The sequence below is a fragment of the Lemur catta genome, chromosome 4 (assembly GCF_020740605.2).
Source record: "Lemur catta isolate mLemCat1 chromosome 4, mLemCat1.pri, whole genome shotgun sequence".
NCBI classification, from domain to species: domain Eukaryota; kingdom Metazoa; phylum Chordata; class Mammalia; order Primates; family Lemuridae; genus Lemur; species Lemur catta.
This window is the reverse complement of record NC_059131.1, coordinates 95700552-95719329: the sequence shown is the minus strand read 5'-3', so window position 1 is coordinate 95719329 and position 18778 is coordinate 95700552. Positions and strand designations below refer to the sequence as shown.

At 34.6% G+C, this 18778-nt stretch overlaps 1 protein-coding gene across 2 annotated transcripts in view; it reads right to left on the bottom strand.

Moving 5' to 3' along the window:
- The window catches only part of TBC1D19 (TBC1 domain family member 19), a 118974-nt gene that overhangs the window by 70588 nt on the left and 29608 nt on the right, over positions 1–18778 (bottom strand). For both annotated transcript variants that reach the window (XM_045550483.1, XM_045550484.1), the window contains 4 exons: positions 11639–11713; positions 10443–10506; positions 9404–9450; positions 5594–5704 (listed from right to left, as the gene is read on the bottom strand). In XM_045550483.1, the coding sequence (XP_045406439.1) occupies positions 5594–5704; positions 9404–9450; positions 10443–10506; positions 11639–11713 (297 nt within the window). The remainder of the gene's footprint in view (positions 1–5593; positions 5705–9403; positions 9451–10442; positions 10507–11638; positions 11714–18778) is intronic.

Below are 18778 nucleotides of genomic sequence, written 5' to 3'. Positions count from 1 at the left end.
AATTTCTTGAAAATTAGCCATGGGCTTTTGGTTCTCCAATAGCCTTAAAGCTCTAATACATTCACATTGGCTTAGGTCCCTTCAGACAGACAGAACACTAGTCCCACTCACACATATGCTGAATCTTTTCCTAAATGATCCTTTCCCTACTTCTTTACCTAGCAAACTCCTTTAAGACCTAGTTCAAATGGAAGTACATCTGAGAAGACTTCCCACTACTTCCAGGAGAAGAATCTGCCACTACCGTTCCGTACAACCACAGCACTTTCTACAAACCTCTACTAACAGGACTTCTAACAGTTTTTTAAAATCAATTTTTATCAAAGTTGTAGTGTAACAGTTAATAGTGAGATACTGCTTACTATCTACATGCTTTATATATTGAATTAGTTTCCTACAGCTGCCAAAAAAAAAAAAAGTACCACAAACTGGGTGACTTCAAGCAATAGGAATTTATTCTCTTACTTTTGGAGGTTGGATGTCTAAAATTGAGGTGACAGTGAGATGTGCTCTCCCTTGAATGCTGTAAGGAACAATCTGTTCCATGTTATTCTCTTAGCTTCTGGTGTTGCCAGCAATCCTTGGTGATCGCTGGCTTGTAGATGCATCACTGCAATCTCTGCCTCCATGGGCATATGGATTCTTCTGTGTATCTCTCTTCTGTGTCTCTTCTCTTCTTATAAAGACACCGGTCATATTAGATTTAGGGCCCTCCTACTTCAGTAAGACCTCATCTTAACCTAATTACACCTGCAAAGACCCTATTTCCAAATATGATCACATTAATAGGTACTGGGGGTTAGGATTTCAACAAATCTTCTGGGTAGACATAATTCAGCCCTTACCATATATCTTAACTTACTTGATCTGCGTAACATTGCTGTAAGATATTATTATCCCTACTTTATAGATGAGAAAACTAAGGCTTAAAGAAGACCAATAACTTGCCCGTCACACAGCCAGAAAGTGGCAGAGGCAGAATTTAAACCCAGGCTGGTTGGCTTCAGAGTATCATCCCTAACCATCATATGATACTACCTCTACATGCAGCAAATAGTCTGCGAAATCAAATCAGCTAAAAAACTTTCAATAACAAAATAGAAGTTCCCTATCTTATATACTCCTCCCTAACACACACTCAAACATAGAATCGTAATTGGCCCTCTAACCAGGAACAATCACTTTAACTTTTTTATCTCTTCTTTCCAAGTGTGTATTGCTATTTTTAATTCACCAGTTTCAGATATCATCTATTGATGTTATGTTGTAAATGAGAATTTTAGCTTATGCATATTCTCTTACCCTCCTTCCGTCATCTCAATATAATTACATATCAATTCTTTTTTCTTTTTTTTTTTTTTGAGACAGAGTCTCGCTCTGTTGCCCGGGCTAGAGTGAGTGCCGTGGCGTCAGCCTAGCTCACAGCAACCTCAAACTCCTGGGCTCAAGCGATCCTACTGCCTCAGCCTCCCGAGTAGCTGGGACTACAGGCATGCACCACCATGCCCGGCTAATTTTTTCTATATATATTTAGTTGTCCATATAATTTCTTTCTATTTTTAGTAGAGACGGGGTCTCACTCTTGCTCAGGCTGGTCTCGAACTCCTGAGCTCAAACGATCCACCCGCCTCGGCCTCCCAAGTGCTAGGATTACAAGCATGAGCCAGCACGCCCGGCCCATATCAATTCTTAATTAAATCCATAGTAAGAGTTTGTATCATTGTGACTATGTAAATATTATTTGCCAGTAAGCCATGTGATATTTATACATATGTTCCTTTCTTATACTTTTTCACATTATCATAATTAAACCATTTTTTCACTTATATAATTTTCTCTAATCATTTACCTCCTCTTCCTACACCCTTTAACAACTCTGAAAAGACCATTCTCCATATAATTTTGCATGTGGTCAAGCCTGTGAGATCATCTATATTTTGGTGTTTTTCTTGCAGGCATTCGTCCCGGAAAATTCCAACCTTTTGCTCCAATCTGGGATTGTTGTGCTCTAGTGTTGTTGTCCTGGAACTTCTCTTCACTGTCATTTCTGGAAATTCCCCTTGTCTTTGGTTGGAATACTGTTTCCTGGGTTCCGTATTTTGCTTTTTGTTTATGACCTTGGTTGAAGTATTTCTACCAACAGTTCTCTGAATAACAGTAAATATTTTAGATCATGTACGTCAGAAAAGGTCTACTCCACCTTCATGTTTGATTGACTGTTGGTTACATACAGAATTCTAGGCTTGAAATCATTCATATTTTTAAAGGCATTACTTCAAAATCTTTTTGCTTCCAGTCTTGCTACTGAGAGTCAGATGCCACTCTGGTTCCTGACACCCTGCATATACCTTGCTTTTCTTTTATAAAAAGTTTTTAGTTTTCTTGTTTTTAAGTGCATTGGTATGGATCTTTCATTCCATGGCATTGGGTATTTGTTGGGGCTTTTCATATTGGAGATCCATGTCTTTCAGTTCTTGGAAATTTAATAATTATATTCCCTCTGTTTTCTGTTTCTGGTACTCTTACTGGTCAGATGTTAGTCTTCCTGGATTGATCTTCTAATTTAAAAAATCTTTTCCCTCCTATTTTTCATCTCTCTGGCTTTTTGCTTTATTTTCTGATAAAGATTTCCTCAGCTCTGTTTTCAAGTCTTCTACTGATATATTTTTTTGTGCATACCATATTCTTGATCCAAAAACCCCTTTTGCATTCTCTAATGTTTTGTTAGTTTAATGAAATTCTGTTCTTCTTCCATGAGTAATATCTTCTCTTATATTTCTGAGGATATTAATAGTTTCTTTAAAGTCTTCTTTTGGAAAGACATGGTTAATGTGCCCAGGTGAAGATGACCTTGGGTTTACCTTCTCCCAGCACTGTTGCCCTAAAAATGTGCTTGATCACAAAAAATGCTAAGAGGAATGCCAGCTATATTACTAAACAATGTTATTTACAAAAAAATATGACTTTTGATTGGTAAATTACATCTGAAATAGAGACCTGTGAATAAACTATAAACTGATTGGAAAACACAAGCCTTAGCCATCTTGTGTGGTGCCTTTTGATAGGTCTTAGAAGATATACTCACAGATATTACAAGAAATGGCTTCTATTGTGTATGAGACTTCCCCTATGTGACCTTGTCACTTCCATTTGTATGCATTCCTTGTGATGCTTGTGAAATAGCATCTGGAGGGCTGTAAGAACTCCTAGTGATCCTCTACCTGATAACGGCATGCTGGTATACTGACACGCTGTTTTATGTCCTGTATCAGTCTACAAACCTAAGGGAACCTAGTGCCAGGTTGTGTTCTATTATATCCTGGGAGGTGAATGTAAATCTAAATCAGAAACACCTATTAGTGATTATTTCCTAAATTGGCTATTTCTTCTTGTTTTTATTTGTTTGTTTGTTTGTTTGTTTGGGGGTGTGGTTTGCTTTAGTTTTGGTCTCTGCCTTTCACATTGGAAGAGTTCAAATTTCTGGGAATCCTAGGTTGGTCATTCATGTTTAGGAATGAGGCAATAAAAACCTAACTGGAAGCTCTGTCTTCTGTAAGAATTGGGCATAGAGTGTGGTGGGCTTCCCTGTGAGGCAATTTCATAGCCAGCCAGCTAGCTATCTTTTTTGCAAGGGCTCTCCAAATCCCTATTAGTGTTTTCTCTGGCACTCTAGAGTTGGTGGAGAGTAAGGAGGAGAGGGTAGAGGCTGGGGAAGGCACAGTGATGGTGGTGGGATCAGAGTAGGAGTCTCACTATTCAACGGACTTTCCCTTAATCTCTCTGTTTTCAATACTTCATAGCTGCTCTATGTCTGAGGTCTCTGAGTGCACAGCTTGTCTGACTCCATATTTCACTGAATATACGTCTGTTCTCCCGTGGGGGAGGAGTCATAAGAGTGTGCACGGTAACGGGAATCTGGGGGGATCTAACTCCTCCTGATATAGACTTTCCCATAATCTCCATTTTCAGCCCTGTGGCTCACCCACCACGGCCTTCTGTGACATGCAGTGTCTCCAATTCTAAGCATTTCTAATGTTCTATGTAGAAAATCATCTTGCTTCTTATATCTGTCAGTGTCTAGTCAGGAAATAGAAACCATGTCAGAAATGTGAATAGGGAAAAATAGAAGAAGCAAACACAGAAAGCATCTATGACTTTTAGGCTAAAGGAGACTGAACAAAGGAAACTAAGAACTCTGGAAAGGGTCTCTCAGCCCTTAAGGCTGAGATTCAAACCTCTATGGAAAGGCCAGGCTCACATCTGTAATCCTATCACTTTGGGAGGCCGAGGCGGGAGGATCGCTTGAGGCCAGGTATTTGAGGAATAGCCTGAGCAAGAGCATGATGCTGTCTCTACAAAAAACAGAAAAATTAGTGGGGCATGGTGGCGCACAACTCTAGTCCCAGTAACTTGGAAGGCTGAGGCAGAAGGATTGCTAGAGCCCAGGAGTTTAAGGTTACAGTGAGCTATGATGCACTCTAGACTCCTGGAGACAGAGCAAGACCCTGTCTCAAAATAAAACAAAAAACCTCTATGGAGAAGCAGCGGCTGCCACAGAAACATGTAGACAAAGGGTAGTGAAAAACTTGTCAAAAGAAGCAGGCTATGGCTGGGCTACTGAGGACTGCTGAGGTGAGTGTTACTGAGCCTCCTGCACACTGATCTGCTGGTTCCTACACATAGAAACCAGGAAGAGAAGCCCTTTCTTCCTGCTATGGCCTTCCAGAACCTTCTATTGACAAACCTAACATCAAGCTAGCTGCCAAAGGAGAAATGTTTTTAAGTCCAGCTCTAGTTTTATATAATAAAGGAGTGACCAAGAAAAGGAGGATTTGGAACTGAAAGATAATTAATTAATTATTGGCACACTTCTTATGCATACTTCTTATCTTCTAGAGGTATTTAGGTTTGACCTTCTCCCCTGTTTAAATCATTTATCACAGCTCTCTATCTTAATACAGTAAAGCTCAGAGCTATAAGTTGCTTCCTAGTTTCACCAAAGACAATATTTACATTTCTGTGCTCTTTACTGTTTTAGGGTCACTTTAAAAAGAGAAAGGGGTAATAATTTCTTAAGTCCACCATTAGGAAATCTCCCCACCTTTCATTTTAAAACTGACTTCCTCACCAAAATGTGATGATCTCCAGAGCAAACACAGTCTCTATTTCATTCCTATTTTCCCCATCTTCCTCAGTGACTCACCATGTTATGAGCTCCATAAAAGTTGGTTGAATTAAATAAAATGTACTTTCCTAAAAATAATTTTATAAAACTTACAATTTGTTTCAATCAGTTTTATAGCCATACAGCAGACACCTGAATCCCAACATGCTATCTCATAAATTTATGCTGTTTATTAAAATGGGAAATAAGCAAAAGCATTTATAGGGCAATGCAAGCTCATTTTTTGTTCTATTAGCAAAACAACTTGTTCTCTATGTATACGTATTTGAAATTAAAAATAAGTATCACTTTATTAATTTGTGTAATGAGTAGATTACCCTATTGTCTTAGATACATGCAGTACTAAAACATTTTTCTAATGGCTATCTTCTAAAATATGTTAATTTATTTTCAAATGTCTATACTTACCAATTCAGGAATGTCTTTTACTTTCAGAGGAACTTGGATTAAACCCAAATGAGTCCTGAAACTAAGAGAATCACCATTTTCATAATTTGGGTTGCGAAGATTAATTAATACCTTTAAAAACAAATCCAACAAAACTGATTAGTTTCCTTATAGAATGTTTACACTTATCAAATTAGCAGTGATTTCTTGGTGTTTCACCACAAAATTAATAACTATTTGGGTTTATGCATATACTTTAATTATATTCTAAAATAGTATAAAATTGTATTTAAATGTTAAAATATAATACCATAAACATGTTTTTAATTAGGATGGTTTTAATATTCCAACTAATGCTCTACCAGATAAAACTCTATAAAGTTAAGAATTTAGTTAGAAATAAAATGTTTTGATGGTTAGAAAAAATAAAACTTTCTTGATTATAATATTTTATAAGAGAAGGTAACAGAAAAAATTGCTTAACTGTAATATTTATTAGGAAAAATTTTATAACCAACTCTAACACATTTAAAAAGCAGAAATTGACAAGGGTTTTAGAAAGATGGCAGAGTAACACTGCAGGGCATCTCCTCTCAACCAAATCCACAGGGAAAAAATATTCAGATGCATAACTACCAAAAAAGACCATTTTAAAATAATAAAATAAGACCATTTTAAAAATAAGCAGATAAAAAACAACTTAGATATTTACATATCATTTAATGTAGGAATCTCACATCTATATGTATGAATATAGAATATAATTCTAAAAAAATAACTAAATATGTTTGCAAAAATAGTGCAGAAAGAATATTAATGTATGACTTATAATGAAAAAATATGAAACAACTGAAATATCTCATTACAGGGAATTACTTAAATTATGGCTATTTCATATAATAAAATATTATTATAATAGGCCTCAATTAATATAGGTAATGACATGAAAAATGTTCATAATATATTAGTAGTTTAAAAAGTATAGCAATGATAGTAATTATTGCTGTGTGATGATGTGGGTAATTTTATTTTAAATTTTATTCTCAAGCATGTTTTCTTATTTCTCTAACAATATGCATTTTTTCTGGAAAAAATAAAAAAGACCTTAAAAATATTTTTAATTGAAACTCTTGAGGGAAAGAAACCATCAAGAATCCAGTGGAGGAGATTATAATGACAGAAACACTATCGTATCTGAAGAAAGCATTAATAAACTGATAACTAATGGCAGATAAAATGTAATGTGCTATATAATACGAAGAGTTTTCTAAAATTGCAAACACTATATTGAAACTAAAAACATCAATGGTATTTATTTTAAAACTTAAAGATTTAGCAAAGAATCAACAGTGTTAAATGTAGACTAATATAGAACAATACAATTTTAGCCTAATTACATAAATAAAGGATCATACTGCATGGGAAACTCACAAACATAGAAAATAGAAAAAGGAGAAGAAGTTGTAAATACATGGGTAACAGAAAAGAGAAAATATTAGAAATGTAGAAACTGTAACTAAGGAAATAATTATAGAAAATGTTCTTAAATTAAAGGAGAAAATCTCAGAGTGAGTAATAAAAGGATCAATTCAGCAACTGTCCTCAAGGAAACAGATTATTATGAGCTACTAAAGAGAAAATATATAAAAATTACATGAAATTTCAGCCCTTAAGTGCTAGTAAAGGGAAGCGTTTGGGAGAAACTTTTAATAAGCTAAGAGAAAAAAAGCTAATATCATAAAGGTAGTTTCTTACTAATGACTCTTAAACTATTTACAACTCCAAAAGTCCTGAAATATGATAATTTCTATCACAATTTTACTCTGGCAAAATTGATATCAGAGACAACACGTTTAGAAAATAGATGACAATAAAATGTGAAACATTCATTCACTCATTTACTCATTCATTCTATAAATACTTATTGAGCAGCTACGTACTAAGCACTGTTTTACCTGTTGGAGACAGAGCAGTAAAGGTTAGGATTAATTTACAAATGGTTCATGGTAGCGCTATGCTTATTTCTAGGGATACCTGGAAGTCTGGCAGTGACCCTTGACCTAGATGCGGTGACATGTACTAACTAGTCATTTATAATGTGCTATTTAATGTCCAAAACTCCCCTGGAGGCATTCCATGTAGATTTGTTTACACTGTTTATTGAAAATGTACACACTGGTGGTTTGCATCTGATTTAACCAGTGGGAGTATAAAAGACCCCTCAAAAAACTTGTGCCTTGGTTCCCTAGACCAAGATATCTTACATTATCTTGATGGTTTATAACTCAAAAATGAAGCACATCCTGTACAACTGAGAAAGGGCCAGGGGAGCTCTGCTGGAAGTATAGATCTCTGTGTGCTTGCATCTGCTTGCTTTCTCTTGCTGAAAGAAAGCCTTATGTGGATGTACCCTGTGAAGTCTTGTGAGTGTTGTCAGTTATCTGACTCTGTAATAGTTGCAGCAGTGAACAAAACAGAACGAAAAACTCCTGCCCCTGGGCAGATTCCATTGTAATGAAAGCAAGCAGGAATAAGCAAAATGAATTAATAGTACATTAAATATGTAATGTAAATGCAGTGGAGAAAAACAAAGGTGAAAAAGGGTATAAGGAGTTCCAAGCAGGAGGACCAGGAAAGGCTTTGCTGAGAAGGTGACATTTAAACAAAGACATGAGGGGTGAGGGAATGTGCAGGCAGATATTTGGGTAAAAATCATTGCAAGCAGAGGAAACAAAGAGCAAAGGCCCTCTAGCTAGGAGGAAGCCAGGGGAAAGCAAGGAGGCTAAAGTGGCTGGAGTAGGACAAATCAGGAGGAAAAATAATAAGTGAACTCAGAGAAATAAAGCAGTATCAAATCAAATGGAGTGTTTGAGGACACTGTCATGACTTTGACTTTTAAGTATTACAGAATGATACGGTAAGCCACTGGATACCAGAAGAGTGGTTTATCCTGATTTGCATTTAAGGGCCTCCCTCTGGAAGTTGTGCTAAGAACAGATTCTAGGTGGGCAAAAGTAGAAGTAGGAAGACCAGTTAGGAGGCTAGTCCAAACAAGAGATGACGGTAGCTTGGAAATAGCAGTGGTGGTGATAAAAAGTGGATGGATTCTGGATATATTTTGAAGGTAAAGCTGACAGGATTACATGTAAGGTCCAAGACAAACAGTGGAATCAAAAACAGGTGAATTAAAATAAAGTTCCAGGTGCCTACTGAAGAGTTCTACTTGAATGTTTGATATGCCTCTCAAACTTAACTAAGCTCATCACTTTCACTAACAGACCTGTCCCTCCTCCTGTATTCTCTATCTCAAGGGCAAGTAACCTCTGCCCAAACACCCAATCTAGATACTTGAAGGCTATCATTGATCTTTTCTTTTTCTTATAGTCCCTATATCTAATCAGTTCCCAAATCCTATTTAAAAATCTCCCTCAAATCTGTCAAATTCTTTCCATTTCCAGTGCTGTTCTCTTAGTTCAGACCCTCATCATGTGTTGCCTGAACTACTGGGGGTAGGGAGTGGGGGTCGGAGAATAAAAAAGAAACAGATTTCCTGAATACGTGCTAGGCAGCAGGCATGATTTACAGTCACCATTTTTTAATAAAAATCTTCCCAATTGATTTACCTGACCCTAAACTTTCCATATTCTAATATATTTTTCAAGAGCAATTTCCAAATACAGATCTGATCATGTCATTCCACTGCTTCAAAAGCTCTAGGGCTTTTTACATGGTGATCTCTCTGCATGGAGATATTCTTGCATCATCATTTCTTTCACATTGTTCCTTCATTAATATTAATACATGTATATTTGTTTATCCAATAGAACCTACCTCAAGAAAATCCTTAGGTGCATAAACAGGTCTGAAAAGGCTTAAATCTATAATAAGATAGATTAAAACAAAATTTCAGTTAATAACATTATATGAAGTCTTATTAATAATAAATGTTACTGATTCTTTCATATGTTGCCATGCAGATAGATTAATGCAAACATTGCTGAGTATTATTTGTCATACATTATGTTAAGTATTGGGACCATAAAAATGAAAAGACAATCTCTCCCCTTAACATACTAGATGACATATTCTAGAAGAAATTGTGAGTATCTTATTCATTAATTGTAGTAAATTATTTATAACTGAATTGACCAATGTCAATATAATATAAAGGTTCTACGTGAGAATTCTCAAAGTACTTAGAATATGAACAATGCATTCTTAGTGAATTGCTCTTGTTGTATTAAACTATTCTCCCTTTTGAACTCCAAAACCCACTGCTTCCTCTATTATGGCAGTTATTTCCTGTCTAGTCCCTCATACATTTTTTTAAGCAGTAGTGAAGGAGAGGAAGAGAGGGTTTACGTACATGTCTGTCTATACAATTATAGGCATCTAACGTAGTAAATGAAATATAGTTGTTACTTGTAATATATTTATAAATTGACTAGATTTTAAATATTAAAATGAACCAAAATAAATTTTTAAAGTCTTGAAACTTATTTTTCACTATTTAACCTATTTTTAACAACTCAGTGTAAATAAGCTTGTAAAATATTTACCTTAATTATAAGAGTCTCAAAAATCTACTGAATAAATTTAATTTACTCTTTTATAAAAATGTTCTAAAATTTGCTTTAGAAAGGGATAAATGATCTAAATATTCTCAAAATAACAGAGAATATAGACCAAAATCAGGAATTCTTAAACTGCAAAGCAGAAGGTTAAGCAAACAAAACAGATGATAGAAAATTAGTGGAGAGAGAAAGTTGCTATCCTTCCAAAAGAATTGTTAATTATGTTATTTTGGATTCATAGGTAAGAATGCAATTCTTTTTTTACTATTACATTTTGAAAAAAGTTCTTCACATACCTGGTTCATCGGTTCCCATTTCATTCCATTTATTAAGAAGTTCTTTCTGTTCTCCAACTGGCCTCTAAAAAAAGTAATTTTAAAATGGGTTTCATTTTTTGAAGTTTAGCAATGCAGCTAAAAAACAAGAATCAATAGCTTATTTAAAAGTTTAAATAAACTGCCATTTAAGGAAAAATAATTTCACTAAACATGGTGAATGTTTTTTGGGAATTACACTTAAATTATTATTATTTAACTATTACATTATATCTAGTCTCAATGGCTCAGTTAGAATATGGTGTTAATGAGTCCAAGAAAAAAAGGAAATGATCTGTACTGGCCATTAAATGTCACAGAGAAAAACTGCTCCTCAGCCACAGACTACATCTCTTACCCCATCCAGCAATCTCAGAAATGCATCACAAGAGGGACTGGCCAAGAGAGTGAGGCAGTATATTACACAATACTAAATATTTAGACAGTATTTCATATAAATTTATCCTTTTTTTACGCCATCCTTTTGGTGGCTTCAGTGATTTGTCCTTGGATATTATCCAAAGTATATCCACTCAATCCTGTCCGACGGCAAGGAATAAATAGCAGATGGGGAGAATGAAGTGAAAGAAAACTAGTTCTTTACTACTTGTGAGCAGCTATAAAGAATGCAGAACATTCTTCAACCGGTTTTTCTTTCTTTTCCTGTCTTTCCCTCTCAATGCCCAGGGTGACAGATAAATGTTGAGTGTTAGTTCTAAATAGAATTCCAGCTCTACAGAGATGATAAATTATTCTTTTTGTTCCCTATGTTAATACTAAAAGATGGTACCATATTGCCTATCACAGGATCATAGTATGCCTGAACTCCAATCTCTGATTCAAGGAATATGGCTATTGTGCTAATTAGACAAAAAGGAGACCAAATGTAATTAAAATCTTTAAAGTGTACTCATAATATATATAGCCAAATGTCTAAATTTATACTATAGATTCTATATTTCCATTTTCAAAGATATATAGTTTGTTGCAATAATCATTACAGCATACGTGATAGAAATCTATGTAGAATACACGCACATAATTGGCCTTTTACAGATTTTTATTTTAAAACAAGTTGATATACTAGTTTAAAAAATGTAGCTAACACTTATATAACTGCATACTTTCTAGTACTTGATTCGCAATAATATACCTAAACAGAAAGATGTTAAAAATACCTTTCGTGCCAATGGGATACTCAGTTCAGTGCACATACTATTTAAACTCTTCAAAATTCTTTTTTCCCAACTTCCCTGAAACATAAGGAACAATCTATTATTGTTTCTGGTTAATAATGCTGAAACTAATAAAGAATACTAAAGATATTATGAGTTATACAGAAACGGTAAAGCTGATTGAGATTGGTTATCCTTATTCCTTTGTTCACTCAACAAATATTGATTATTGCCTACTATGTGCCAGATACTACCCTTAGTGCTGTAAACTAAGCAATGAATAACAGAAAGTCTCAGTTCTCAAAGAACTGACATTTCAGCTGAGGATGGGAATGAGGATAGATAAAAGAAATAAGTCAACAAGTCATATAACATTATATAGAATAATAAATTATTATCTATATGATTATATAGATAATAAACATTATATAGAAAAATAGCAGATAACAAAAAAGGTAAATTAAATTCAAGTATTTTATAAATATTTGATACTTAATACTTTATAAATATTTGAATTCCACTAATGACATAGTAAAAAATAAAAATGTACAGAAATTATATTATAATTTTTCCAAGCATGACATTTCACCCTTAAATACTTCAGCATGCACATTCTTAGAATAAAGACCTTCTCTTACATACCATAGTACCATTATCACACTTAAGAAAATTAATATTTTATAATATCATATAATATTTAGTCCATATTCAAAATTTTCCAGTTGTCCCCTAAATATCTTTTATAGTGCTTCTTTTTAAAATCCAGGATCCATTTGAAATTCATGCACTACATTACATTTGGTTGTTATGTCTTTCTCAGTGCAATTTAATCTAGAGTCTCTCTGTTTTTTTCTTTTTAATTATACTGACTTTTATGAAGAGTCCAGGCCAGTTATCCTTTAGAATGTGTCACAATCTGGATTTGTCCTACTATTTCTCACAGTATTGATTAACTTCTTGTCTATCCCCTCTATTTCTTATAAACTGGAAATTAAAAATTAATTTTGAAAGTTATAGGTTTGATTATCCATATATAACATAGTTTAATACACTATTATTTTTTAATTTCAGGCTAAAATGCCATATAATTTTTTTTTTTTTTTGGTCTTTCTAGTAAAATATGCCTACAGGCCACTTCCAGCTAATTGAAACCAAAATAAAATAATGCCAAAGTTACAAAATTCAGACCTAATGAGGAGAGTAAAAGAGAATTATATATTACATTACTCATAAAGGACAGTTATAATCAATTAATGAAAGTGGAATAATAATAACAGTTCCCTTATATGGATGTTATAAAGATTAAAGATGTTAATGTATGTAAACTGCTTCAACAGAAGCATAATGGGATAATAATAATCCTTCAATAACTAATGGCTTTTACTATACCTATCATTATTCATAGCTGCTTCTTTAACACACATATTTAAATATACTACTTTCTTTATATAACTGGAATATGCTCTCCATACTCTACTCCCACCCTAAACATTCTTATTCCTACTCTATCTAAATAAATCTTTTTTTTCCAGTTTTATTTTTTTATATTATTTATTTCAGCTTATTATGGGGGTACAAAAGTTCAGGTTATATATATTGCCCATGTCCTGCCCATCCTCCCGAGTCAGAGCTTCGGGATGGGGGTATAACTACATGATGAGTGTGATGCGCACTGTCTGGGGAATGGACACGCTTGAAGCTCTAAATAAATCTTATTCACCTTTTAAAGTGTCAGGTTAAATATCCCTTCCCCTCCATTAAATATTTTCTCACCTGGTCCCCCACCCCAGATAGCATTAGGTGCCTTTGCTTATGGGTTCTCATAGCACCCTGTCCTTCACCTATCATGGCACATATCATCATACTTTGTCTAGACATAATAGATGCTCAATAACTGAACAGATTTCTACTCTAAGTAATGTTGCAAGTATTTTTAAAAATTTTAATGCAATGGCCTAAGCAATGAATAAACAAAAAAATTCATCTGTAGGAGAAATACAGAGCTGTATGAAATGTATAAGGTTTAATTTACTAAATATACAGAAATAGATTTTCAAGAATAAAAGAATACTCTCAATAAATTACATGAAATAGCCCAAAAACTAACTCCATTTGTTGGTTTATTTTCAATTATCTTCTTTTACTATAAATAGATCCAAGACTTATGTGGTACCCCTTATTTGGGGACCTTGTTAATGATCAAACATTAATTATAACAATACAACCTATCTTTCACCCCCAACATCCTTATGCCTATTTATCTTATTCATGTTTCAGATCCCAGTTTAAATATAATTTCCTCTAATAAGCCTTCTGTCACCTGCTCCCTCCACTCCAAATTGTGAAGGAAGCTGGTAAGAAAAAGCTTATTTAACAACAACAACAAAAAACCTCACTTCTAATTAATCATTATAATAAAAATATAATTTGCATAAATACTAAAAGTCCAATACCTGAATTTTATTATTTATTCTATTATCTAAGGAACCAAATTGTTAACTATTAAATTATGATTACAAATATTCTCATTTTCAATAACTCATGAAAATGGTTTTAGAACTGATAAAAGGAATAACTCTCAGACATAAAAACAAAATTAAAGTTACAATAGAAATCAATGTGTGGCTCATAACAAAAGTTGACCCTTGAAAAACAGAGGCTTGAACTGTGCAGGTCCCCTTATACACAAATTTTTCTTACTAAATATATTGGAAAATTTCTGGAGATTTGCAACAATTTGAAAAAACTCACTGATGAACCACAAAGCCAAACAGAACAGTTAGGTATGTCATGAATGCATAAAATATACATAGATACTAGTAGTTCAATTTTATCATTTCCTAGCATAAAATATACATAAATCTATAATAAAAATTATCAAAATTTACACACACACAGACCATACATAGTGCCATTCAGAGTCGAGAGAAATGTAATCAAATGTAAACATGCAGTATTAAATCATAACTGTAAAATTTAACTGTAGCACATACTGTACTACTGTAATGATCTCACAGTGACCTCTTACTGCTATTGCAGTGAGCTCAAGTGTTGCCATTATCAGCATAAAACACCATGTGAAGCTAATCTTCTCCACATGAGCAGTTCATCTCTCCAGTAAATCGCTTATTACAGTAAAAAGTGATCTCTCAAAGTTTTAATGTATTTTTCATCATGTTAGGTGCCATACTGTAAACCTTGAATCACCATGGGACCCATACAATGTGCCAGTAGTGATGCTGGAAGTGCTCCCAAGAATCAAAGTCACGACATTACAAGAGAAAGTTGAATTGCTTGATGTGTACCACAGATTGAGGTCTGAAGCTGTGGTTGCCCGCCATTTCAAGACAAATGAATCCAGCCTAAGGACCATTGTAGAAAAAAGAAAAGGAAATTCATGAACCCATTGATGCATCTGTGCCAGAAGGCATGAAAACCTTGCACTTTTCTGTGAAGTACCTTTTTATCTAATACTGAAAATGCAGCTTTTATGTGGGTGCAGGATTGCTATGAGAAAGGCACATCAATAGACTAACATGATTCAAAGGTGCCATACTGTAAACCTTGAATCACCATGGGACCCATACAATGTGCCAGTAGTGATGCTGGAAGTGCTCCCAAGAATCAAAGTCACGACATTACAAGAGAAAGTTGAATTGCTTGATGTGTACCACAGATTGAGGTCTGAAGCTGTGGTTGCCCGCCATTTCAAGACAAATGAATCCAGCCTAAGGACCATTGTAGAAAAAAGAAAAGGAAATTCATGAACCCATTGATGCATCTGTGCCAGAAGGCATGAAAACCTTGCACTTTTCTGTGAAGTACCTTTTTATCTAATACTGAAAATGCAGCTTTTATGTGGGTGCAGGATTGCTATGAGAAAGGCACATCAATAGACTAACATGATTCAAGAAAAAGCAAAGTCATTATATGACAATTTAAAGCAAAATGGAGGAAGGATCTAAAGCTGGAAAATTAAATGCCACCAAAAGATGGTTTAATAATTTTAGAAAGAGGTTTGGCTTAAAAAATGTCAAGATAGCAGGAGAAGCAGCTTCTGCCGAAAAAGAAGCTGTAGATGAGCTCCCAGATGCCGTTAAGAAAATCATTGAGGAGAATGGATTTCTGCCTGAACAGGTTTTCAATACAGAAGAAACTGCTCTATTGTGTAAAATAAAATGCCACAAAGGACATTTATTAGAAAGGAAGGGAAGTGAGTACTAGGATTTAAGGCAAGAAGGGACAGGATAGGGTAACTCTACTATTTTGTGCAAATGCAAATGGGTCTATGATCAGGACTGTCCCTATCTATAAAGCTGCTAACCTCTGAGCCTTGAAGAGAAAAAATAAACACCAGCTGCCAGCCAGTCTTTTGGCTGTACAGCAAGAAGGCCTGGACAATGAGAACTCTTTTTCTGGATTGGTTCCATCAATGTTTTGTCCCTGAGGTCAGGAAGTACCTTGCCAGTAAAGGACTGCCTTTAAAGTTATTTTGATATTGGATAATGCCTCTGGCCACCCAGAACCCTATTAGTCCAACATTGAAAGCACTGACGTGGTCTACTTGCCCCTAAACACAATGTCTCTAATTCAGCTTCTAGATCAGTATGTGATAAGGACCTTTAAGGCTCATTACACATGGCACTTTGTGGAAAGGACTGTCAACAGTATGGAAGAGAACCCCAAAAGAGAGAACACCATCAAAGTCCGGAAGGACCACACCACTGAAGATGCCGTTGTTGTTATGGAAAAAGTATGGAAGCCATCAACCCCAAACAATGAGTTCCTGCTGGAAAAAACAGGGCATAGATGCTATGCATGACTTCACAGGATTTACAAAAGAGCCAATCAAGGAAATCATGAAAGAGATTGCGGATATGGCAAAAAAAGGTGGGCGGTGAAGAGTTTCAAGATACAGATCTTAGAAAAATTCAAGAACTAATAGAAAACACACTAAGGGAATTAACAGAAGATGACTTGATGGAAATGAGTGCTTCTGAACCAGTGCCAGGCAAGGAGGAAGAAGGCGTAAAAGAAGTAGTGCCAGAAAACAAATTGACATTAGATAATCTGGCAGAAGAGTTCTGATTATTTGAGATCATTTTTTACTTTTTTCATAACATGGACCCTCCTGTGATATGGGCACTGAAACTAAAGCAAATAGTGGAAGACAGACTGCTACCATGTAGAAATATTTTTAAAGAAATGAAAAACCAAAAATGTCAGATGGAAATTATGATGTATTTCTGTAAAATTATACGAAGTGTGCCTGCCTCTCCTGCCTCCCCTTCCACCTCTTCCACCTCTGCCACCTCTGCCACATAAGACAGCAAGACCAACCGTCTTCCTCCTCCTTCCTCAGCCTACTCAATGGGAAGTCACAACGAGGATGAAGACCTTTATAATAATCCACTTCCGCTTAATGAATAGTAAATATATTTTTTCTTCTTATGATTTTTGTAATAATATTTTCTTTGCTCTAGCTTACTTTATTGTAAGAATACAGTATCTAATATATATAGCAAAAAATATATGTTAATCAACAGTTCATGTTATCAGTAAGGCTTCAGATCAACAGTAAGCTATTAGCAGTCAAGTTCTGGGGAGTCAAAAGTTATATGTGGATTTTTGCCTACTGGGTTGGGGGAAGATCAGAGCCTCTAACCCCCGTGTTGGTCAAGGGTCAACTGTACTATACATATTTTCAAGACTGCAATACACAATTTTAATACAGCATAAAACCTACTAAAAACTCAAACATGAAGGCCATTCAAAAGAGAAAGATGACTTTTGTAATGACATTTTGACAAAATATTCTGAGACATATTTGTTAACTTATCTTTTAAAGAATTATTTTGGCAAAAACACCTCATTCAGGAGTTTTCTGTAAAATGATTAATCATAGTTCTCCTAAACAGATATCCCATTGTACCAAGAATTTCAATTCACTAACTTGAAATTTAACATTAAATGTAATGTAAAAAGAAAACAGTTAGGAGAAAAAGTTATACATAAAAGAAATTAGACATCAGAAGAAAATATTCTGAGTGGGAAAAGCTAACAAAACACAACTATGGGATTCACATGTGTTTATATATGTTACTTTATTAATCCTACAAGATGTGTATCATTACTCTCATTTTAAAAATGAGAAAACTTTTTTTTTGGAATATAAACAAAAAAATTTATTTCTCACAGCTCTGGAGGCTGGGTGGTCCAAGATCAAGATACTGGTAGATTAAGTGTATAGTGAGGGCCTTTTTCCTCATAGAATTGGGTATTTTCTTCTTGTTTCCTCACATGGTAGAAAGAGAAAACTTTTTTAAAAGAACACATAAAAGCAGAATGAGAAAGAATATTAAGAACTGAAGAAATGCTTATCAAAATTTTAATTATCATTTTTCTGCACTACACAACTAAAGCAGGAACTTAGAAATAGCCAAGAACAGAAGAAAGAACATAGCTAAAAATTGAATAAAGCAATGTCTAATTCAAAAAAAAACAAAAACAGAGTTTATATGGTTAGAACAGGTGAAAATGAGGTATAATACCTGAGTTTTCAAATAATGAAACTGATTCGACAAACATTTATTTATTGGGTACCTAATAAACATGTCACCAAAGATAAATTAAATAGCATTCCTGTCACTAAGAAACACATCACTTTTGTGGTGGAGGTGAGGAGGATAAGATGGATATATAAAAATATGGGACAGATTGCAAAAAGTTCATAAGAGCTATATCAATCCATACGTCATAAACCATAGAAAGAACATGAAAGAATGAGCAACGAAACAGGAAAGCTAGATACAGCAAAACTAGTTGTCTGTCAATGGAACACATACCACTCCCCTGAAAATCCTAAAAATAATTAAATAAAAGTGACCCCAGTGGTTGGCCATGTCTTCCCCCTCCCCTGTCCCATATCTATAACACTACGACAAGGTGGTGAGGTGAGGTCTTTTCCAAGGTACTCCTTGCAAGAACCTCAGTCAGATGATTGAAGAAGTTAGTTCCACAGAAATCTCATATGGTCAGAGAAGTCAGTTCCACAGACATCAGAAACAGGAACAGAATTTCCTGAAAATGAAGGGTAATTCAAGATGAAAAAGTGAGTGGCTGCCTTCAAGCTAGGTCATCCTT